General features: G+C 35.2%; 1 protein-coding gene across 5 annotated transcripts in view; it reads left to right on the forward strand.

Moving 5' to 3' along the window:
* Nucleotides 1-16797, forward strand: part of DPH6 (diphthamine biosynthesis 6) — a 148400-nt gene extending 131603 nt beyond the window's left edge. For 4 of the 5 annotated variants that reach the window (XM_041739762.1, XM_041739768.1, XM_041739744.1 and 1 more), the window contains exons 7-9: nt 9022-9116; nt 16012-16099; nt 16581-16797. In XM_041739762.1, coding sequence (XP_041595696.1) covers nt 9022-9116; nt 16012-16099; nt 16581-16634 — 237 coding nt within the window. In that variant the 3' untranslated portion in view covers nt 16635-16797. Of the gene's footprint in view, nt 1-9021; nt 9117-16011; nt 16100-16324; nt 16533-16580 lie in introns of those variants that run through there. The other variant, XM_041739752.1, reaches the window with a different exon arrangement.
* The last annotated feature ends 9066 nt before the right edge of the window (nt 16798-25863 follow it).

Raw genomic sequence — 25863 nt, forward strand, 5'->3', positions numbered from 1 at the left:
TTTTTTTCTGTCCTGTGATGCATGCAACTAATATTTTGGTATATTCTGTAATGGTTTATTTCCTAAGAGTTTGTTTTTTCACACAAGTTTACATAGTTAAGTAGTTGTACATATTTTATTTACAAACTATGTTGACTATACATATAGTATGTGTCCTTTTTTTTCTCCTAGCATTATGTCATATTTTCTTGCATAACTGAATATAGTTAGAAAATACATTAATTAATGGCTGTGTGGACTCCATCATATTTATATCCTACATATCCTACATATGAATGTATTATGACAAATTGGAAATATTTATTTCTAAATTATTATAAACAATGTTACTTATTTTTAAATTGTAATAAACAGTGTTATGATTATGTTCTTTTCTAATAAATCTTCCAATACATTTCTGGTTATTACTTCAGAGAAATTCCTAGGACTATAATTTCTGGATCAAAAAATATAACTTTAAAGATTGTAGATTTATTACTCTAAATTAACTATGGAATAATCTTAGTTATTGCTTCTTAAGCTTCTGCAATTTCCTAAAATTATCATCTGATAAGTGAACAAATGGATTCTAAAATTATCTTATCCTTTGAGTTTTTCCCCCAGGACTATTTTCCCATTGTTCAAAAAAGTAGATGAATTTTAATATAAAAGTTGCATCAAATTTTAAAGGTTTAGAACTGTCCCTTATAAGTTTGTTCAGAGTATTCTTATTTTTATGATATTTTATAATATTTGTTAAAGTTCATCTTCTCAAATGGGTCTTCAATAAATTCGTGCTTTACCTACTTTTATAGTAAAGCTGTGTATTTATTAAGTGCTTGCTAAGTGCCATATTCTGTGCTAAGTGCTTTTTATGGATTTTATTTTATCAGCTAACTTACGAGATTGTGACTATTGATATTTACATTTTATAGATGAGGGATCATTCAGAGGGTGAGTTACTTTCTCCATGGTCACACAGCTGAGAAGTAGCAGATGTTGAATATCTGCTTAAATCCCTCTGATTTCAGAACCTATGTTCTTTTGTATTCTTAAAAATCATTTTGAGGATTAAGTAATTATATCATTTTCTTAACTTTAAGGCATAAAATAAATGGTCTTTAATTAGTAATAATACTCTTGGTTTTAGTAGCAGCTGAATGTCATAAAGGTGATGGTTGAAGCCATGGAGTGCATGGGCTATATCCCAGGGAATAAATTGATTATGAAGAATGTATTACAGAGGATCATGAGGAATATTTATAATTTAGGAGCAGCAGGAATGAGTTGGAATAGCATGCCACATAAAAATTTGAAAAGGTTAAGGTCATTGGACTCTCCCAGCAAACTGCCATTCATGCTGAGGTGCCAGTGAACACAGCCACCATCCATCCAATTTCCCCATGCAGAAAGCTGGCAATTTTCCTTAATACTTTCCTTAATAACTTTAATAACTTTCTTCACTCCTCCATTCAGTCAGTCACTTATTCAGCTTCCTAACAATATGTCTCAAAATACCTGCCCTCACCTCTTTGTCCTCATTGCTATTGCCCCAGTTCAGGAAATATTTACTCCCTGCCTAGATTCCTCCAGCAACTTCTCAGTTCTTTGTGCTTCTTGACTTTCTTTCCTCCAGCCCATTCTCCACTGTGCAACCAGAGTGTTTGCACAGATAAAAGATAAATCTGATCCATTCACTTTTCTGCTTAAAACCTATCATGGTTTCTCACTGACCTTAGGGTAATGACTTAGCATGACTTATGCAGCCCCATAAGATCTGTTCTCTTTCTAGTCAGCCTCATCTCATCATTATTCATCTAGTTATGATCCAGTTTTGCCATACTTACTTAACTTTCCAGTACCCATCATGTGCTCTGGGACTTAACGTATACTTTTCCTTCTGGAACAGTCTTTACTTCTCTTCTGTTTTCTCTCTCTCCTTCGGCCCTTTCTTCTCTCCCTTTAGCCTTTCCTGGCTAACTCATCCTTCAGATATCAGCCCAAGTTTTACTTTAAGAAGCCTTTGGGTTCCTTCTGGTTAGGTACTGTCCTTTACACTCCCCCAGCATCTCATGCATGCACCAAACCAATCACTACCCTTTATTGCAATTGCTTGTTTACCTTTCTGTCTATATCTCCAGACAATAAGCTGCTATTGGCAGGATTTATATGTCTGTTTCCATCATTATCCCAAGCACCTAAAACAATACCAAACCTATAGTAGACATTCAATATATGCTTCTTGAATAAGTGCTATGAATGATTATATGCAGCATGAAATTATTTTGTATGTTAAGCATATCATTTATAAAATGAAATTTTAGCAGTTATTATAAACCTCATAGCTTTCTATAGGTGGTGAGAGGGATGAAGTGTGATTTGATTTGAGTTTTTTTATTCTAATTTTAAGATGACAGATAAATGAAACAGGTTTAAAAGAAGAAGAATCTTGATTTAATAAGAAATTCTCCCAATTGGGTTTATTATAATCTTCTAAAGGGATAAAAATCAAATGGAAACCAGGTGCCCTTAAGTTTTTCACTTCAATAATCAGTAGCATTCAAATGGAATTATTATGAATATGAATATTCATCTATATAAATAAGTATGTCAGAAAAAAAATAGAATCATATACGTAATTTCCTTTTTATTTACTAGGAATTCACTTTTTAAATGTTCAGACTCCAAGACATTCTTATAATCCATGAAATGACCCAAGTCAGCCACAGCTGTTTGGTATGCTTTTTAAAATGCTCATCTTAACAACAGTTAGATGGCAAACCAATGTTCACTTTCCCTAAAAGCTTTATCTAAGAGAGAACATAGCACAATTTAGATATATGTGAAGTAATGAACATGCTTTTATGCAGTTTATTATATTGTGTAATAAGTAAAAAAATGGTCTTGTTTTATTAATAATCCAACTGGTTAGAAAACAGCAACATACTTCTTTTCAACTGTTCCTTTAGAACTTTTATTTTATCTATTATATTAGCTTTATATCTTTGTATTCATACAGCGGTTGGGACCAAATGTGGATATCAGACAAAGTAGTATGTGTGTTAAGCTTACCCAGTAGTCAGCTAGTCCAAATCTTTTTCTATATAACATTTCCCAAATGGCTCAAAACAGGGGGAGGGAGGATTAGGAGGTTGGGGGATAAGACATCACTGATTCAGTGGCTAATGGGATAAGGAAAACATTGAGTATCACGTGTGCATTTTATTTATTACTCTTTCAGATTTCCAACACCAGAGGATAAAAATGCAATTTCTTAGGGTAGAAAAAAAGAAGTCAGTAACTTTCTCTGTCCTTTTACTTGGTAATTCTGATTAGCAGTGGCTTTATTTCTGGTTCATATTAAACCTATTAGTTTGTTGATCAGGCCCTTTTCTGGGAGCATGCATGCATGAGTATTTGGACCATAAGTAGGGCACCTAATTGGTCACTGAGTACTGTCTGCTACACACTGCTGAGAAGGAACTGGAGAGAGTCTAAGGGATTTAGAAAATAGCCTCATGAGAAAAAGTCACACATGAAAAATTTCAAGTTCAGGATGGTACATACTGATACAGTACAGAAATACATCACAAGCCAGGATAAGGTTGTTCCACAGACAATAACAAGAGCAATTCCTTTTAAGTGGAAGAGAAAAAAGCTAAATATTGGAGTTTGTCACTTTGTATTTCATTTTATAAAATGTATTATGTTTTTTTCAGATAGTCAAGATCCTTTTGAATTTTATTTTATCTACTGTATTGATTTTATTTTTTTTAAAGATTTTATTTATTCATGAGAGACACACAAAGAGAGGCAGAGACACAGGCAGAGGGAAAAGCAAGCTCCCCGCAGGGAGTCTGATACGGGACTCAGTCATGGGACCCCAAGATCACGCTCTGAGCTGAGGCAGATGCTCAACTGCTGAGCCACTCAGGCGTCCCTTTTGTATTGGCTTTATATCTTTTATCCGTGCAAAAGATGGGACCAAATGGCTGAAGTGTTTGACTGTCTACAGAGTTTGATTTTTATTGAATAGGTAATAGTCACCAAAAAGTTTTAAGCAGATGAGTGCCATGGTCATTTATTGTTAAGGAAAATTAGTATGATGATGATATATAGGAAAGATTGGGAAGTGTCAAAACTAAGGAGGAAGATAAGAGATGACTGTAATAATAGTTCAAGTGTGAAGTGATCATGAAGGATGTTAGAATGGAATACATTTGTTTACTTTGTCCTTCTTATTCACTGCCATACGCCTAGCATTTGGAACAGGATATGGCACTTAGTAAGTACCAAGTAAAGATTTGTTGATTCAATAAATGAATTAATGAAAAAGTTTAAAATGTAGGCTCTGTTGCAGAAAGAATGACAGAAAGAAAGGAAGGAGTTAAGTTCTTCAGTATTTCTAGCTTTCAGTATGAATGAACAATTACAGAAACAGGGAATTGAGCATTACAGAAATAGGGAGAAATGGTTATAAGAAAAAAGAATTAAGAAATTTGTTTTATTCATGTTAAATTTAAGACAAGACTCCCAAATAAAACACTCAATAAGAATTTTGAGTGGGGACTAATATATGGGAGAGAGATCATGAGCTAAGATTTTTGCTTTGAGAACCATTTGCATAGAAGTAATCAGTATAGAAGTGGTCATGATCCTCAAAGAAAGGAGTACGTAGATAAAAGAGCAGAAGGCCCAAGGGAAGGGCAAATTAATCTAATAGAGAAAAAATACTATGTACTCAGTGTTTCCTGAGCACTAGGGACTGAGTTAAAAGCTTTGCATGTATCATTTATCTGTCTTAACAGTCACAACATGCCCATAAGGGTGTAGGTATTACCTAGGAAAATGGAAATTCAGAGAAGATAAGTAATTTATCCCAGGTCCCATGCCTAATAATTAGTGTTGGGGCCAGGATATGAACCTAGATCTCTCTATCCTTGATTTCCATCTTTGCTGAAACTACTCTCTGTTCATGAATTTCATTTGTCTTTTTCACTAAATCCTTTAACATATTTACATTAGTTATGTTATAGTCCTTGCCTACTGAGTGCAGTATTTGATTAATGTTGGATCTATTTCTATTTTTCTGTTTGTTTTTCTATTGATTATAGGCCAGTTTTTACTTTTTGGCATCTCTTAATTTTTTAACATATTTTATGGTAGATACTGAAATAAAAAAGAACAGTAGAGACTAAAGTAAATAATATTTACTCCCCAAAAGCCATATCCCTTTCTCTGATAGCTAGCCTGAGGTATTTATTCTGTTTAATATTCATCTGAGCTTGGTTAGATCTGATTGCATTTTTTTCCATTTACTACTTGTTTTCAAATGCTTTAAGAGTAGTATCAGGGCTCTTCATTTATCAGGGCTTGTGATCTGTGCTTGCTTCATTGAGTCTAGATATCTCTGTCTCTATCTCTGTCTCTCTCCTTTTCCTCCCCTCACCTGTTTTCCCCTCTCCTCCCCATCCCCCCCCTTCTTTCTTTTCTCTCACCCTCTCCCCCTGCTTTACTATCCTGCCACCAGTGTTTTGTGCCTGCTTATTGCTATGAGCCTCTGCTTGCCTTCTTCCTGACCTTCCACGCCTTGGAAAAAAATCTCTGTCTTCTTGCCCTGTCCCCAGCCTTTTGCAAAGGGAAAGCTCAGTAGAAAAGATTTGATGAGCTGATGTTTCCAAAGGAATCTCTCTCTCTCCTTCTGTCCTGGCCACAGCCTTTTGCATGTAGCCACGATGTGCACTTGGTTAAGGCCTTTGGGAAAGAGCTGGCAAGCTATGGGAAGGAACTGGCAGGCTAAACAGACTCCCTGGGTCTCCTCAGGACTCTTAATAAGCCATCACAGAAGTCCACAGATGGTCATGTGTTTGGCTGCTTTCTACACACACTGCTAGAAGTCCCCCATCTGTGTAAGTATGCTGTTTGCCCAATAAGAAAGTAGCTGTTCATCTTTACTCACCTAGGAAAGGCTCACCCTGGTCTGGAATTTAGTTCATCCAGACTTCTTTGCATTCTCGGCTCTCCTTATGTGAAACAAACAAACGAACAAACAAATCCTGATTTTATAAACTGTCTGGCATGTTTTTGCTGTTTTGATGACAATAACTGCCTACTTCGACTTTTTACGTATTAACTAAAACTGTTAAATACATTTTAATCATTAATGAATATTAGACCTTAGTGAGAAATAGACAAAAGAAAAATGTTTGTAACTTTTCAATATAGGTTGCTATTTTATATACTTAAATTATGGAAAGAATCATGACAATTCAGTGAGAAACTAAACTAGAAAAACTGTTACCTATTTAGCATTTTTTATAAAACAGAGAGTTACAAAACTGTATTTGTAATGGTTAAGTGCTGGCATACAATAATGGCAATTTTTTTTGAAACCAGACACAGACCTGAGACATGTTAGGAATAAAGTTGCAACTTTCTGTGAACAGTATAAGTATTAGTAACATAAACTTACAGGTTTTAGAAAAGTAAATTGAATATTTTTACCATTAATCTGTCTCTGGATTCTCCACTTCTCTAAACTGACCCTTTCTAGAATGGGCATACATCATGCTTTTGTGCTACAAGGATGTTGATTTCTGATAGATTGCTGTGTCTTAGAAGAAGATTCATTACAGAAAGTGGTTGGCTAGCGTGGGCTTCACTTCTTCAGAAAGTTCTCTTGGAACATCAGAGAGCCTTGAAGCTGGCTAAAAGTAAGCCAATAAAGATGGATTTTTCTCTGAGGACTTATGTCTATTAGAGCTTGAAGCTAGTAGAGTTTAGAGTGGCTGCAAAAGACATCCTAAGGATTCATAGTCAGAGAACTTCTTGGTTCATCAGCTGTAGAAATTACTGAGCTCTTTATTCGAATTTCTTGACCTAAAATCTGTGTTCATGCTGATGAATCTGTAATAAAAAGGGCAAAGAGATTGTGTGGGTTATTTATAGAAGCTACATCACTCTTTCATTATCTTGCGGTGTTTAAATATAGGGTGTAGTATATTTGATAAGCTTCAAAAGACCAGGGATGTTATCTTGCTTACTTTCAGGTCTTCATCTAACACAACCTGCCTAATAATCATTGTTCAGTAAATACTGGTTGAAGAAGTTATTGAATTAATATTATGGAAATATTTTGTGTGAACTGAAAATATCGCTGGATACATTCAAATTTTAGATTTCCTAGTACTGGCAGTCTTTTTATAATGATAATATATTGGTTTAACATAACAGTTGATATTCTTTTTACCAAAGGCTACTTCAGTAGGATACAGCTATGCCAATTTTAATTTAAAAATCCAGTTATTCTTTGGTGGTAGATTATGGAAATTATGCAAAGCTTAAGTAAAGCATTTTCCAATAAAAGGAAGCTAATAGTTGATAGGGTATACTCCCACATAAAAATACCACAAAGGTGAGATCAGAAAGTTCATTTGGTGGAAAGTTGCTGGAATGAGAAAATCAGTGAAAGGGATATCACCAAAAAAAAGGACAAACCCTAGCTAGCAGAATGAGGAAACATCCCTGAAACCCATATCCCATCATTTCTACATTTTTATTACAAAGCAGATATTAATTTAATTTGATTTAAGATGGGAAAGTAATTTTTTTTAAGATTTTATTTATTTATTCATGAGAGACAGACACACAGAGAGAAAGAGGCAGAGGGAGAAGCAGGCCCATGCAGGGAGCCCGATGAGGGACTCGATCCCAGGACTCCAGGATCACGCCCTGGGCTGAAGGCAGACACTCAACCTCTGAGCCACCCAGGCATCCCTATAGGAAAGTAATCTATTCCTGTTATCTGCTCCCATCAGGACCAGTTGCTTCTCTACTTCATGACTCTACATGGTGAAAATTTCTGCTTTGCTCTTATGAGCTCAAAGAAAATGCCACCCAGTTTTCTTTCCCTCACTTTTCTTACTATTTGACTTTATGGTGTCATTCACATTACTGCTGATCTTCGAAAGAGCAGTAGAATTCTCACAGACCCATGCTTTAAATCCCTAAAGGCACATAGTCAAGAGTTTAAATGTAATGGATTCAGAATTACAGCACAACCACAAAAGTAACCAGAGAAATAAATGCATAACTATTCAAATAAAACTGAAGATTTAGCCCATAGTGCGAACATCAGCAGTAACAGTGAACATCAGTGGAGTCACTCTTAACTTTGGGCGATGAGGACTTTGGACTAGGAGAGGCTATAAGCAGGGAAAGCTGTGAAATTCAGAATGAAGGAGATGGAGCATGATAATAAAGCCTCAATACAAGAGCAGGAAGATTCTCTGACACAGTCAGTTGAGAGTGTTCCCCGGCACTGATTCCAGCCACATACCAGCCAAATGAGAAATTATTTTACTCTCTGTAGCAAGATTATTTAGATAATATGGTTTATATTTAATGCAAACCACAGGTTGGTTGTTTCTTTGCTTGCTTCTTTTTTAATTTCAGGTTTAATTAGACAACACGATAAGCTATCCCAACTTTTCTTGGAGCGGACCTTCCTAAGCTTGTCTACAGCTTTGGAACTTCACTTGTTCTCAGTACCTTTGCAACTTCACTAATAATAACCTCAAGCATAATAACCATGTCTGTGACTCCTTTCTGTTCACAGGCCAAAAGAAAGGCCTTAGATTGCTTTCTCTGTGTCTCTGAGAAATGCTCTGAACACAACCTGTTTTTCTCCCATTCACATATAGGTCAAAGGGTAAAGGGAAGCACACGTCGGCAACATATATTTTCATTTACTACCTAATGACTAAGTACCTTTCCTCCTTAGCCTTCTTTGAATCGAAAGTTAGTGTCCTTCTTAAAATTTATAGTAATGTCTAAGTTTCCTCATTATACATAAAATGTTAGAACACCTGCTCTAAGTAGAAATATAGTTGCTTTCCTATAGCTTGTGATAGATTTTGGAATTAAAGTTTCTTGCATGGATTTTTTTTTTTTAGGAAAAAATAATATTAAGTGAGCCTTTTTACTGTCTAATTTTAAGTTTCCTGTTTTGTTGTTGTTTTGTTATTGTTTTCCTATCTCCAGCTTTCTAAGAAGTATGGAGTCCATGTTTGTGGAGAAGGTGGAGAGTATGAAACATTCACTTTGGATTGCCCTCTATTTAAGAAGAAAATAATTGTGTAAGATACCATTTCAGCATTTTTTTCCCTCTCCTTACATTTAAGTGATGGAAACAACTTAACATTAAGCTTGAGGCAACTTTTGTTGGGAGAAATAGAACGTGTCCTCTAAGTTCACAAACACTCCATTTGTTTAATACCAGTGAAGTTGTCTGAATACCTAAATCAATACCTGACAAGATGAGGCCTTCATAGAAGGCTATAAACTTTTTAGACATTGCACTTTCGTTTACTTGCTGATTATGCCCTGCAGTAAAAGTGGTACCTGCACACTGACACTTTTATCCTTTCATGAAGTGTGAATTGCCTGTATTATTTATCTTTCATTACAGCTACATTTGATAAACTGCCACATCAGTAGCCTGTGGGTTCCATTAACTCCATCCTCTTTTTCCCTTTTCTTGGCTTTTACAACTTGGAATAGTAATGCTAAACATTTCTATTTTATTATTTGAGGTTATTTTTACATATAAACTTTGTTTCTGAGTGAATTCAGTTTATGGCAAGCACTGTGATTTCTTTGCCACAGATTGTTAAAATTAGTAAAGTGAGAAACAAGAACTTTTTTTTCATCCTGTTAACATTGTTATCTGTACTCTAATTTCTGTTGTCCTTCTCCTATGCCAAGAGAGCACTTTGTCTGCCTTTCCTAAGCTCTTTTCTTGGAAAAGATTGGCAGAATTATGCTTGATTTCAGGAGGCTCATCTGATGAAAGATTGGAATCCTGTATTGAGTGGACAGCTTCAGCATGTTCACCACTAAGGGGTGATTCCTTTGTACATGTTAATAATGAGCAGAGGAGTGATCTAAGAAAATTAAGACAATTCTAAATGAATTTTCTAAAAAATGTCTATTTAGTGAAACATGGCCAAGACATTTTCATTATCATATTTTTAATATTCATACACCCTTACTTCTTTCATGTTCTTCTAACTTCTTTTCCATTTAATAATCATTGACAGAATAATTTATTTGGCAAGTACCTATTGTGTCTAAAGCATTCTACTGGGCACCATTGATGTTCAGGATAGCGCCTGCCTTCAGAGGTTGAGTGGAAGACACATCTGTGTACAATTAAGATACAAGATGGTAAAGGATAAAAGTTATAAGTTCATATGTGAAAGATATTTCTTCTGACTTCTCATCACAAAATGATTCATGAATGAAGTGTACATTAGGTCTTCTATAAAAAAAATACTGTTTTGTTATTCAAGAAACCTATTTGCATGTGAGGGTGAAATTACAGTATAATGAGAAACTTGCAGTATATTTACTTTTTAATATGGAACTAACTGAAATTAGTTTAAAAAAAGACGATAAATGAAAAATGCCAAAGAATACAACTTTTCCCATTTACTTGACAACTTGAAGTCCTAGAGGTCTTTATGAATAACCTAGAATTATAAGAAATGTACTGTATTACATAACCAGAAGGTCTATTTATGATAGTGCTTTAGACCTGAAAACTGAAACTTTTGTAGACATCGCTTGTAGGCAAGGAAACCTAAGCCTGGCTGAGACAATGGCATGAGAGAAATTAGTCATGCTATTATAGAGCGGGATGCCAGGAGAGGTATCTTAAAACCCTCTAGTGCTGAAATGAGCTTTTCAGTTCCATTGAATAATGGTTTGTTGAGGTGGATTATGTGGGTGGAACTCAGCAAGCTACTGCTCCACTCTGTAGAAGTCTTCGTGTAACAGGAGAGACGGGCAAATCAACAATACCTAAGTGCTAACATACAGATGTGTATCTTGAGAACACAGAAGAAGCACTGTCTTTTCACTCCTACTCATTTATCAGTTAATCACTCATCTAATTTTGACACTTAAGCATTTTCTATGCTTTTTTCTTCATAGGCTGTGCCTCACCTTATCTTCATAGCTTTCTTGATGCCTTTTCTGTAGCTTGCCTTCCCATTTTTCTCCTCTTTGCTAAATCCTTCCTTTTAAAAAAAAAATTGAAATATAGTTGACACAAAACATATTAGTTTCAGGTGTACAGCATAGTGATCTGACAAATCTACAGGTTATGCTCTGCTCACCACAAATGTGGCCACCCTCTATTACCATGCAGTGCTGTTTGCTACTACTATAGTACCAGTGGCCATATTTCCTATGCTGTAAAAATCCTTCCATTTTTAAAGGCTTTTGCTGCTATCCCCTCTACTTGTTCTCATTCTTGAACTCTTAGAACATGTAGTTGTCACTAATATAAATATTTGTTAAATATTATTGAATTAATTTGTTATTTATTATTTGTTTTTACTTATCCCATTTTCACTTAGTTATCCCATGTGTTCTTTTTAGGTTATAATTGGAGGTTATAGGTTGGGACATATCCTAGTTTAGTGGAAAAAGCATGTCACCTATTGTATAAAATCTTTCCTCCTCAGGATGCCTGAGTGGCTCAGCGGTTAAGCACCTGCCCTTTGGCTCAGGGCGTGATCCTGGAGTTCCGGGATCCAGTCCCACATTGGGCTCCCTGCATGGAGCCTGCTTCTCTCTCTACCTGTGTCTCTGCCTCTCTCTGTGTCTTTCGTGAATAAATAAAATCTTTAATAATAGATAAATAAAATAAAATCTTACCTCCTCTTTAAAATAAAAAATGTCCTTATCATACCTACTTAATAAGCATTAAATGTGATAGTGTGAGTGAATATACATTGCACATTCCAAAACTATATGTAAATGAAAGTTATTTTATTTAGAGATGATACAATTAAAAGAAGTTTAGTTCTTGTAACTATTTGTTGACAGTTGACCATTAAGAATACTGGATCCTATAACTTTGAATTCATTCTTTGGTCAAATTTAACAGCTTCTCTTGTTCTATTTAATAGTGGTCTGCCACAGTTGGCATAAAACTAACTGATTATTAGAAATCTCATTTCAGGGGGATCCCTGGGTGGCTCAGTGGGTTGGCATCTACCTTCGGCCCAGAGCGTGACCCTGGAGTCCCAGGATCGAGTGCCGCATTGGACTTCCTGCATGGAGCCTGCTTCTCCCTCTGCCAGTGTCTCTGCCTCTCGGTGTATCTCATGAATAAATAAATAAAATCTTTTTAAAAATTAAAAAAAAAAGAAATCTGGTACAAATCAAATATCTGGTACAAATTTTTTTTGATGAAAAGGAGAAAACTGCCTCTAAGGGGAGAAAAAGTAAACTTATTTGCAAAATGGCTTGATTATTATTAGGGATTTTTTTTTTTCAAAAACATAGATTGAATCATTTTTGGATCCCAAAGTAATTTAGAGAAATAGGGTGGTTCTGGAAGTTTATGAGATACATTTTGCCCCAGTTAACATTTTTTAAATCTTGTAGGAAAGACTGATATAGCAGTCTTTGGAAGTAATTTAAAATTTTTCTAACTGGAACACTTTACAATTCATTTTTCATGTCAATAAATATGTGATTACTCACTTCTAGATGCAGATTTTTATATTAGAAAGTGAAGGATTTATTCTGAGAGGCCTTGAGGAAAAGAATTATAGCCTAGGCTTTACAAAAGGAGGATAATTCTGGGACAGTTGTAGGTCCTCAAAAAAAGAGCCTACTTTCTTATTGCTTCTTACTTTAAAATATATATGTATGTATATCAGACATAAGAACTGAAATCTTAATGTTGTATTAAAGAAAGTGATTTTCTTCTATTAATGAACATATTTATAAAATGTCAGTATTTGATACAACTCCATCTTTCCATTTGAATTATCAATGTTACTATACTACTGATGTAAAGTTGCTACACATGGGATGGATGGAAGGAAGGAAAAATGGGAAGGAAGGAGAAAGGGCGGGGAGGAAGGACATAAGGAAAGAAGGATTAAATCCTATGGTTAAAACACTTTGTATTCATTTTTCCCACCTTCTCCTATTTGCTCCCCACTCAAGACATAACTCAGCACAGAGTATAACAATGTGGCATTTAGCAGTGGGAATGAATCAAGTGCTTACTTACCTTCTGACATCTATCCTGTATCACCTGGGATTTATTTAAATTTATGAACTATTTTTCTTATATTTACATTTTTAGATCTATTAAATGTTATCTTTATTAGGCCAGGGATACCATATGGTATTATTATAGTATGGTATTATTATGGCACACATGTGTGTGTATATGGATAAAATGTTCATGTGGTACATGCATATGAAAAAGTATATATCCGTGAGAAGACAGGTAATTAAAAAATCAGTGTGGGTTTGTGAGAGTTAATAGTTAGTGTGTAATGTGAAGATACTTATCAGAGTTTCACTATACGGTCATTTATTCAACACATTTCTGATAAATACCGTAAATGTACTCTATACTGAGCCAAGAGGGGTGGGGTCGGGGAGAGTCAGACAAAGGTGACCCGAACTTGGTCCCTCTCTAAGAAACAGACAAGCATATAGGCACATAATTATAATGTATTGGATGTGCAATGAAAAGGCTGTGAACACATTACTAAAGCACATAAAAGGAGAAAACTAGAACTGTTGGAGAATGTCAAGGAAGGCTTCACAGAAATGACACTGGAGATGTCTCTAAGGAGAAGTGTGAGTCCACAGGGAATATCTTTGTATAGTTGTCTTCTTAGAGGAAAGGTAGGAACAAAGACCATGGCTGTCTCAAGAGAATATAAGTTTTTTTTGTTTTGAAGTGAGGGTGTATATATATATATATATAAAACCCCAGGGCTGTACACACACACACACACACACACACACACACACACACACACACACACACACGACCTCACACCTTGGGATGCTGGCCTGACTCAGCAGCTGTCCTTTTGAAGTTGTATCTAGGGGTGAGCCTAATGCAGAAATGAAAGGGAACATGGGCTAGCCCTCTAGGCTACAGAGAAACCTCAGTTTCATAAGATACACTGCCCAAACTGACTATTTACATTAACAGGGAAAAGAGCATTTTTGCTGTGGCACAAGTTAGTCTTAATTTTCTGGGTAACTCTGAGGATATTCCAACAGATCATACTCTAGATTTCCGAGAAACCCACAAAGCAGACAGAAACCAAAGATCCTTGAAAGTTGAATTTCATTTGAGTTTCTGAAAGGGAAAAGAAGAGCAATAGTGGCATTATTCTGTTTGAAACTAAAAACTGTTCATTTGAGATCTAGTCTCTTCCAGTTGGCTGGCTTTGTAGAAGTGAATGAAATGATGTTAGTCAATTAGAGATTATGAGTTTAATAGAATCCATAAAAATCATATTCTTTATTTAGTGCTTAGAATATTCTGTATTTTCTCTGGATAACCATCTTTATTCAGAATGCAGTAATTACATTAATTAAATGAGCTATTTGCTGTCAGCCTTCTGTTTCTAGTGCAGGTAGCTGGCATGAGAAGGGAGGGCTTGAAACCCTTTCTACTGACATAGCATTGGTGCCAGGTTAATTATAGTTTTGCTGCACTCCATTGCGAAGGATAGCAAAACCAAGCTGCCTAGATTAGGTATAATTAAGGCTCATGGTCAGTTTCTAAGGCTGAGATCAGGAGTAGGGAGATTGAAATTTAATGTAAGAGTGAGGGTTGTACATAGGAATTGGGATTTGAATCTGATTGATGAGCCAAGATACAATTTTGGAGTAAGTAGAAAAAACAAGACCAGAGGTAACAAGCCAGAGGGGCAGGTGTGGGAGAGCAAGTCAGGCCTCTTTACTTTCTCTTTCTCTCCAACCCCGCCCCCCCGCACCCCCATACCAGAGACGTCTTTTGGTTAATGTAGCCTGTGAAGGCAGGTTATCTTTCTGTCAGGATCCTGACTCTTTAATAATTCTGTTTCTTTTATAGCCTAAGTTGCTTTCCTTGTCACAGAAACCCTTTTTAATGTTATTTTTCCTAAGCATTAACAAGAGGCATATTTGATATTAAAGGTTCATGAACGGTAGTTGACATTTTTAATCATCAAACATTTTTTGCCTCTATCTCTGATTGTTCAAAGGGGAAAGTAAACAGATTTTGTCCATGAAAATTTAATATTTTGGAGCCAAATATTTTGAGGTTCCTTTTTTTGCCGCTAAGTAACTTCACTACAAAAGTTAACTCAAAAATATCTTACATTAGTGGCAAAGTCAAATAAAGTAACAATTTATTTTGCTATCCTACAAAGGTTAAAATGCTAACAATGTATTAATATAAACAATGGAACTAGTTCCCAAGGCATTAAAGAGATACGGGGAAATTCTATTTTTAAAATTTCAGTTGAATGGCTTTCTTAATAAACAACAATAAAAAATAATTAGTTATTTGAACTTCACACATAATCTTAGTTATTCATAGGTGCTTTACAGGGTATCTTTGATAAAAGTTGAGTTAATTTACATGTATCCATATGGTGCCAGTGAGCAGTTCATACCATTTTACCTGAATGTGGTAATTACTATGTCAAACAATCAATTTTAATAGCAATGATATTGCAGTGTGAAGAGTTCACCTAGAGCTTAAAACCGTCACCAGTACTGCTTTTGTGAAGGATAATTGAGATTTTGTGTGAAACACTGAATGAATTACCTCTTGAAAATGAAAGGAATAATGAAGATAAAGCGCTATTGTTTAATGGTTAGCCCCTACCAAGCAAATTTGTGAAAATGAAATTGAATACGAATTTTAAGTTTCAAAACTGTTCAGAGAGCTTTGAGTGAACCTGAAAGTTGAACTATGTGTCATTATAAAGACAAAAGCTTCTTTACTTTTTCTTGCAAATGTAACATCCTCGATCCTTTTCCTAGTTAAATATTGGATTATTAAAAATGATGTTAGTCACTACATATTGTTTACTAGTGGAAATAAATACAAAAGGAGGATTTGTGGTCTCTTCTAGTCACTAGCAGAAAACAATTTGCCACAATTTATGTAGTAAATAAATGCATTATAAAATGTTTGTGTTTTAGTGATTCATCAGAAGTGGTCATACATTCAGCTGATGCATTTGCACCTGTTGCTTATCTACGCTTTTTGGAATTGCACTTGGAGGACAAGGCAAGTAAATCTAAGATTTACTTTCACAATGATTTCAAGAGAAAATTGACATATGCATTGGCTCCAGAAAAATTAGGATAGATAGGATTGAAAGTAGATCACTGAATTAAATGAGAAGATGGTTATTGGTGACCTTTTCCCAAAAAGTTGGTAATCCTTGAGAAAATGAATCTGTGCTCTTCAAACATCCTTCATATTCAATGAATCCTTCATCTTATCTTATAGGTCTCTACTACTATTGCTGCCATGTGCGCACACAGAGAGTGAAACCCACTGAATTTCTGTTTAGACACATCAGCCATAATATGCTCAGCTTTACCTAAATAGCTCATTGTTCACCTTGTTTTTTTAGTATTTCATTTGTTTTCCCAGTCCATTGCCGTCTGAAAGAAAAGAATGTTATTTAAGTGGAGTATATTCACTGACACTGAATAAATATGGTGCATTTTTCTTCTTCTTCCTCTTTTTTTTTTTTTAATAGGTGTCCCCGGTGTCCGACAACTGCAGAACACCTAACTATATACATCATCCTTGAAGAGCATTTTTGGACATTGTTTACTAAGCTACCATTTCTATATGAAAAAGACCACATAGCATTTTCTTAGCTTTCTTATGTCCAGCTTCTTCTCTGCATTTTTTTATTCTTACAAATATATATCTTTATCAGAAGAGGTTAATAGAAACATTGATTAATTGGGGAAATGTGAAAGTCTCATTCTTTATTATTGGCGACTTCCTCAGGATTCACTTTCTCTAACTTTTGTTACTGTGTACTATCCATGATCTGTACATGATCTGTGCCCTTTTTTCCCCTTTTACTCCATCTCTAACTCTCATTTCTGGAACATTTCTTTGCTTTCATCACAGTTTTATTTCCCTTCTTCTCTCTTTCCTGCTTTCATCTCTGCCAGTAATATAATGATGCAGAGCATTTGAATATTAGAATGAAAAGGCAATCACTTTATTTAGCCAATCAAGTTTATTCTGCTGGCTGTTACTGACATGACTTGTCATTTTTGTTTTGGTATAGTATTCATTTTATCAACAGTATTGGGCAATTAAGAAGAATATTGATAAATCATAGTCTATTTTATAACATTGAAGAATGAGTTCTTATACCCAATGGTAAAAAGACAATCTCTTCAATAAATGGGTGTTTGGGAAACTGGACAGCAACATACAAAGGAATGAAACTGGACCACTTTCTTAAACCATACACAAAAACAAACTCAAAATATATTAAAGACCTGGAACCATCGAAATCCCAGACAAGAACATAGGAAGTAACCTCTTTGACATTGGCTATAGCAACTTTTTTCTAGATCTATCTTTTGAGGCAAGGGAAGCAAGGGCAAAAATAAACTACTGGGACTACATCAAAATAAGAAGCTTTTACACACCCAAAAGAACAGTCAACAAAACTAAAAGGCAACCTATGGGATAGGAGAAGATATTTGCAAATGACATATCTGATTAAGGGTTAGTATCTGAAATATGTAAAGAACTTATGAAACTCAACACCCAAAAAACAAATAATCAAATTAAAAAACGGGCAGAACACATGAACAGACATTTCTCCAAAGAAGACATGCAGGTGGCCAACAGACACATGAAAAGATGTTCAACATCATTCATCAGCAGGGAAGTGTAAGTCAAAACTACAATGAGATAATCACCTCATATCTGTCCAAATGTCTAAAATCAACAATACAAGAAACTGCAGGTGTTGGTGAGGATGTGGAGAAAGGGGAACGATCTTAAATTGGTGGGAATGCAAACTGGTGCAGCCACTCTAGAAACAGTGTAGAGGTTTATCAAAAAGTTAAAAATAGAACTACCGTATAATCCAGCAATTGCACACTGGTATTTACCCAAAGAATACGAAAATATTAATTCAATGAGATGCAGGCACTCCAGTATTTATAGCAACATTATCTACAATAGCCAAGTTATGAAAAAACAAAATATTGGTATTATCCGTGCTGACCGTAGACAACTTTGAATAGACTTATTTTTTTTACAACACATTTGGATTCACAGCAAAATTGAGCAGAAGGAACAGAAAGTTCCCATATGCCCACATGAACAGCCTTTCCCTACAATCAATATCTGGCATCCAAGTGACCATTTGTTACAGTCAATGAACCCACATCAACACGTCATTATCACCCAAAGTACATAGTTTCCATTATGGTTTGCTCTTAATATTGTACATTCTATGGATTTGGGCAAATGTATAGCGACATGTATCCACCACTATAGCATCATACAAAATAGTTTCACTGCCCTAGAAATCTGCAGCGCCCTGCCTATTCATCCTTTCTTTCCCTCTTACTCCTGGTAACCATTGATCTTATTACTGTCTCTACAGTTCTAGAATGCCATATAGTTGCAGTCATACCACATGTAGCCTTTTCACATTGGCTTTTTTTGCCTAGAAATATGTATTTAACTTCTTCCATGTCTTTTCCTGAGTTTTAATTGTTGAATAATATTCCATTGCCTGGATGTGCCACAGTTTAATTATCATTCACCTACCAAACATCTTGGTTGCTTCTAAGTTGGCAATTTTAAGTAAAGTTGCTAACTTGAGGGGATGAGCAATGCATGTTATGCTATAATGTTGCAAATTGAACTCCAATAAAAAAATACACACACACACAGGCATAAAAAGTAAAGCTGCTATAAACATTCATGTGTAGGTTTTTGTGCTCAACTCCCCTGAGTAAATACCAAGGAGTGTGACTGCCAGATTGTATAGTTAAGTCTGTGTTTAGTTTTCTAGAAACCATCAAACTGTCCTCCAGTGTGACTGTAAGATTTTATATTGCCACCAGCAATAAATGAGAATTCTGATTGCTCTACAGCCTCATCAGCATTCAATATTGTCAATATTTTGGACTTTTACCATAGGTGTGCAGTGTTATGTCATTGTTCTTTAATATGCATTTCCTGATGACATTTGATGTGGAACATCTTTTCATATGCTTATTTGCCCATTCCTATATCTTCTTTGAAGTTTCTGTTCAGATCTTTGCTCATTTTTTGAGTTGTTTTATTATTATTGAACTTTAAGAGCTCTTTGTATATTTTGAATAATAGTTCTTTATCAGCTATGTCTTTTGCATGTATTTTTCCCGGTCAATGGCTATCTTCTTATTTTCTTGGCAATGTCTTTTATAGAGCAGAACTTTTAATTTTCCTGAATTATTATTTCTTTCATGTATCGTGCCTTTGATATTGTATCTAAAAAGTCATCACCAAACCAAAAGTCATCTAGATTTTCTTTTATGTTATCTTCTAGGAGTTTTATAATTTTGCATTTACATTTGGATCTGTGTCCTATTTTGAGTTAATTTTTATAAAAATAAAGAATATATAGAAGTATAAAGACTGGGTCTGGATTCTTTTTTGGTAGCTGGAAGTATAGCTGTTCTGGCACCTTTGTTTAAAAAAAAAAAAACTATCTTTTCTCCTTTATTTGCCTTGCTCCTTTGCCAAAGATCAGTTAACTTCTATTTATGTGGATCTATTTCTGGACTCTCTCTTCTGTTCTTTTGCTCTATTTGTCTATTCTTTTTATTTTTAATTGGAGTTCAATTTGCCAACGTATAGCATATTACCCAGTGCTCATCCCGTCAAGTGCCCCCCTCAGTCACCCCAACTCCCCACCCACCTCCCTTTCCACTACCCCTTGTTCGTTTCCCAGAGTTAGGTGTCTCTCATGTCTGTCACCCTCTCTGTTATTTCCCACTTATTTTCTCTCCTTTCCCCTTTAATCCCTTTCACTATTATTTATATTCCCCAAATGAATGAGACCATATAATGTTTATCCTTTTCTGATTGACTTACTTCACTCAGCATAATACCCTCCAGTTCCATCCACGTCGAAGCAAACGGTGGGTATTCATCATTTCTAATGCCTGAGTAATATTCCATTGTATACATAAACCACATCTTCTTTATCCATCATCTTTTGATGGACACCGAGGCTCCTTCCACAGTTTGGCTATTGTGGACATTGCTGCTATAAACTTTGGGGTGTAGGTGTCCTGCCATTTCACTGCATCTGTATCTTTGAGGTAAATCCCCAGCAGTACAATTGCTGGGTCATAGGGCAGGTCTATTTTTAACTCTTTGAGGAACCTCCGCACAGTTTTCCAGAGTGGCTGCACCAGTTCTTTCACGATCTTAAGTGAGCTGCACTTTCACACCAACAGTGCAGGAGGTGGCTGCACTTTCACACCAACAGTGCAGGAGGGTTCCCCTTTCTCCACATCCTCTCCAATATTTGTTGTTTCCTATCTTGTTAATTTTCCCCATTCTCACTGGTGTGAGGTGGTATCTCATTGTGGTTTTGATTTGTATTTCCCTGGTGGCAAGTGATGCGGAGCATTTCCTCATATGCTTGTTGGCCATGTCTATGTCTTCCTCTGTGAGATTTCTGTTCATGTCTTCTGTCCATTTCATGATTGGATTGTTTGTTTCTTTGCTGTTGAGTTTAATAAGTTCTTTATAGATCTTGGATACTAGCCCTTTATCTCTGATAGGTCATTTGCAAATATCTTCTCCCATTCTGTAGGTTGTCTTTTAGGTTTGTTGACTGTTTCTTTTGCTGTGCAGAAGCTTATCTTGATGAAGTCCCCATAGTTCATTTTTGCTTTTGTTTCTCTTGCCTTCATAGATGTATCTTGCAAGAAGTTACTGTGGCCAAGTTCAAAAAGGGTGTTGCCTGTGTTCTCCTCTAGGATTTTGATGGAATCTTGTCTCACATTTAGATCTTTCATCCATTTTGAGTTTATCTTTGTGTATGGTGTAAGAGAATGGTCTAGTTTCATTCTTCTGCATGTGGCTGTCCAATTTTCCCTTCCCAGCACCATTTATTGAAGAGAATGTCCTTTTTCCAGTGGATAGTCTTTCCTGCCTTGTCGAATATTAGTTGACCATAGAGTTGAGGGCCCTTTTCTGGATTCTCTATTATTTGTCTTTTTTTTTTTTTTTTTTTTACCAGTACCACAATGTCTTAATTACTATAGCTTTACAGTTTGTCTTGAAGTCAGTAACTGTTCTTCAATATTTTGTTTACTATTTTAAGTCTTTTACCTTTCCACATAAACATTAGAATCAGTTTGTAACTTGCTGACATTTTGATTGGGATTATATTGAAGCTGTAGACCAAATTAGAAAGAATAGACATCTTGACAATATTGTCTTTCTACCCATGATCATGGAGTATCTCTCCATTTATTTATTTAGTTCTGTGATTTCTTTCATTAGTTTTCCTTAGACATTTTATCTGTCTACACTGTTGTAATTTGCTAAAAGTTGCCTCCTTTAGGATTTTTTAAAATTAATTTTAATTAATTTTATTTTATTATTTTTTTGTGCGAATGACAAGCTTTGATGTGGCATTCTTTGTGTGGAACCAGAGGGAAACAGAGTTTCTTACCCAGAAATCCCATTGTATCTCAATGTCTTGGGTTGGGCTAAGTCACCATCTTTAGGGAAGGGTACACTCTAGAAGGTAAAACAAAGTATGATTTCCAAAAGAATGATAAATAAATGCTAGAGGACAAAAATACAGATACTTTTCCATATGTTTTATCAAAATCACGTTGCTATTTCAAATTCACAGTAAATTAATTAACATTTTACCCCAAATAATAGTGAGATGAGGAATGTAGTGATATTTCAGAGTATCATTTGTTCCCTAAATTCCTTTAATTTCTATTTGTTCTATAACACATTTGCAATCTAGCTTGACCTCAGTTACTTTGATGAACTTCCGTTGGTCTTTTCTTGGTCTTCATAGTCCTTAGTTAATTCTTTTCCTTAATAATACCACCATCTACCTGAGAAATTACCCTATACTGGTTATATACCACTGTACCATTCTGACTTATACTTGCTCAAGATTTCTTCTATTTCAGTAGTTTCTCTGCTTCCTACTTTCAACAAGTGTATATAGCCCCAAGCCTTTTTAAAGCTCCATTTTTTTTTCTTTTTCCACATTTTCTGTCTGTGAAATTTTGTCTTCTCTCACAATTTACTTTTAATCTCTATGCATGTGATTCCCAAGTTACTCTCTTTCTGGTCTTTCTGCTGATATCTACACTTTCTCCTTAACTTTAGATCCTTATTTCTGACTGGCTGCTGGACATGACTGCCAACATGTATGAAGTTCATCGTGTATAAGCCTTGAACTCATTTTCTCCTCCAGGTGTACTTTCTGCCTATTTTTGTTCTTTAACACAATTGTTTTCCCCCTCATAACTCCGGAACAGAATATGGACATCATCTCTTACAGCTGTCTTTTCTTTACCATGACCTTCAGTTGGTTATCTAAGTCCTTACATGCTAATTCACTAGTATGTGTTTTACACCATTCCATCTCCACACCCATCTCTCTAGTTGAAGTCATATCTTGCCTAGACTCTTCGACAACATGCAACTTCTTTAAGTGAACTCCTTGTTCTCATTATCCCCATGTTCTATTTCATTGCCATATTGATTTTTCTTCCTAGTTTTTGTATATCTGCACAAAAATCTATAATACAGCTACATTGTTTTCTAAATAAACAGAATGTTTAGCCATGAATTAAAAAGACTGTCCAACACGGTACCATAACTTCCTTTCTTAGTCTTGCTCTCAGGACCCCCAAGCATGTATCCTTTGCTCCAGTAGTACAAGAGCATTGGATGAATACTCCTTTTACTATGCCTTCTGCTTCTTCCCTCCCTTGCCTTTGCTTATTCTATTGTATCTATCATCCCTTTTTCATTTTCTTTAACTGTTTACCTCCTTCCCATGATGCAAGCTTGAACTCATATATTCATACATTTAGTCATACCAGATGAACTGTCCTAACACTTTGTTTCTTACTGTTATAATCTTTAAGGACTTATTATTTCCACTAGGTTATAAATTTCTTGAAAACTCTCTTTATACTCTCTGTAACAGCTATTAGTTCTGGAATACAATGTTTTAATTTATAATTGATTGTTATTTTCTTCATATTTTCTTACAGAATTTTATAGACATGTGCTTCCTTTTCATGTTGCATAATATTTAATGAAAGTCACTTTCTTGTTTACTTTTCTTTTATCTTGTTAGAGAAAAATGCTCTTAAGCAAACCAGAATATAACAGGTTGTTAGTGTAAAATTTAAGTCATCACCAAAATTTTTACTTTACATATGATGACCCTTAAATTTCTCTAATAATCTATTTAAAGTGTACTTTAAGTTAAAATTATAAAGTTATTCATGTGAATATAAAACTTACATCAAGTAAACAGGGGATCCCCAACAAAATAACTGAATAATGGAAAGCTCCAGGTTAAAAATGGGGGAATAGGGAACCCTGGGTGGCGCAGCAGTTTAGCGCCTGCTTTTGGCCCAGGGTGCGATCCTGGAGACCCAGGATTGAATCCCACGTCGGGCTCCCGGTGCATGGAGCCTGCTTCTCCCTCTGCCTATGTCTCTGCCTCTCTCTCTCTCTCTGTGTGTGACTATCATAAATAAATAAAAACTAAAAAAAAAAAAGTTAAAAAAAATGGGGAAATATATTAAAATTTCCTTGGGGCCTTGACTTTATTGCTTATGGCAAACTTGATGCTAAATGTGCTATACATCACTATACTGACAGGCTTGAGAAAATGAAAACTACAAAGCTTTACATAAATCAGCCAAAAGATCATATTAAAATGCATAAAGTTTAACAGAAGAATCAAGACTTTTACTTTTCACCATTCACAAGGTTTTTCTTCCTTATATAGTTGTTTTAGATTTTCCAAACAGCTTTATGGGAAATGATACTTCAAATTAATTGTTGACAAGGCCACTGCATTTTTAAAGAAACAGATTCACAGAAATTTAGCCTCAATTTTATTAACCAACTACTGTGGCTTAGTACTTTATTTTTGTTGAAATAATCTCATAGGACAATTATATATTTTACAATAGTTGTAAAAGCCCACATTCCTAGAAGTTGTACCTCTTAAAGATATCATAGACTCATAGCCCATTCTTGGCTCTTTTCATTTTGTTTTATTTCAGAAATACCATCAAATATCTTGAAAAACTTTCTGCATTAATCTTTGTGTTTTTATTTTTTCTTCAATCTAACAAATACCTATGAGCATCTATTCTGTTTAAAAAAACTCTTAGACGGGATCCCTGGGTGGCGCAGCGGTTTGGCGCCTGCCTTTGGCCCAGGGCGCGATCCTGGAGACCCGGGATCGAATCCCACGTCAGGCTCCCGGTGCATGGAGCCTGCTTCTCTCCCTCTGCCTATGTCTCTGCCTTTCTCTCTCTCTGTGACTATAATAAATAAATAAAAATTAAAAAAAAAAAAAAAAAAAAAAAAAAAAAAACTCTTAGACCCCCCCATGGAATTCACTATAAATAAGGATAAATTACAGAGTAATTTTAATTCTAAATTCAACACAAAGTTATAACAGGTAATCATTATTCCCAGCATCATGATTACAGTGACAGATATCCAGTCTCTCTAGAGTGTTGTGTAGGATATAATCCTATTTTTTCTGAAAAATATTGATGGAGGCAAGGAGCTTATATATTCATTCATTCATATTTGAATGAGGATGGTAAGAGTGGGCACAAAATAACTAGAATGATAATACTGGCTATCTCAGGGGCAAGGGACCTAAAGAGGGAAAACAGAAAAGTTTAATACTTACATATCTGTAACGTGACTTCTTATAATGTGCATATAATGTAAATTTTAAAATATTTGATTAAGAAAATTAACTACAGGAGGTGGAGATGGTTTAGTGAGTTCCAGTGCTAAATAAATGAATGTTATTCTACAACACTTTAGTAGTCTAGGTAGAAAGAGACATTCTAGGGCCCTTTAAAACTTTCCATAGAATTCAAATAAAAACAGTACCCACAATGTGGATTGAAATCTAGTTGATCCTACAGTGAAGTCTACACAGAAAATGCTGGGCAGGGGGGCAGGATATATATAAAAGAAGACCAAAAGAATTCAGATAGTAGTCCTCTTGAGTTTCTTATGCATGGGAATTTGTTTTTACCACTCATAGCAAACATGTATAAACTTAAAGACCCTGTGCAGAGAGATATGCTGCCATTGTCTCTATGCCACTTCAAAAATACTTCCTTACAGAAGGGACAAAGGAAGGAAGAAGATATGAATGATAACTTTTATTCATCAGTTCAGTACAGCTTTCCTACTCCACCCTCTCCCCCATCTTTGTCCTTAAGCTAAGAGCAGTAAAAAAATGATCTGGTAAGAGGGAGCAGAGTATTTCACAAATTTTAAATCCTAATTCTATAAACCTCAATGATATAACTTGAAATTCAGAGAGATTTCAGCCTTAGGTACCACTAAGTCACTGCTGCTACAAATGGTCATTGGGGCAGAGTAATAAATAAAGCATCAAATTCCTTCAAATTTTGAGAGCCACTTGACTCATTTCTGTCCCTAATGCATGGATTTCAGTAGTAGCAACAACATGCGACTGTGTCAAGAGGTCAAGAATCCAACTGGACAGTGAAAAAGTATTTTTTAACCCAAAATCTGTGGTGGATCTGTCAGTTGGGGGAGGGGGTAATAAAAATAACCAATTTTCTTCTCTGCTTTTAAATTTGACTATATATGTTCTACTGTATATTTAGTTGTTATGCTCTAATATGCAGCTTGTTGTTTATTGTCATTGTTGTTTTAAAAATAAAATTTCTGATGTTTTTATAAAGTTTCACTTTGGTGATTTCTTAGAA

This window comes from Vulpes lagopus, chromosome 2 (genome assembly GCF_018345385.1).
Source record: "Vulpes lagopus strain Blue_001 chromosome 2, ASM1834538v1, whole genome shotgun sequence".
NCBI classification, from domain to species: domain Eukaryota; kingdom Metazoa; phylum Chordata; class Mammalia; order Carnivora; family Canidae; genus Vulpes; species Vulpes lagopus.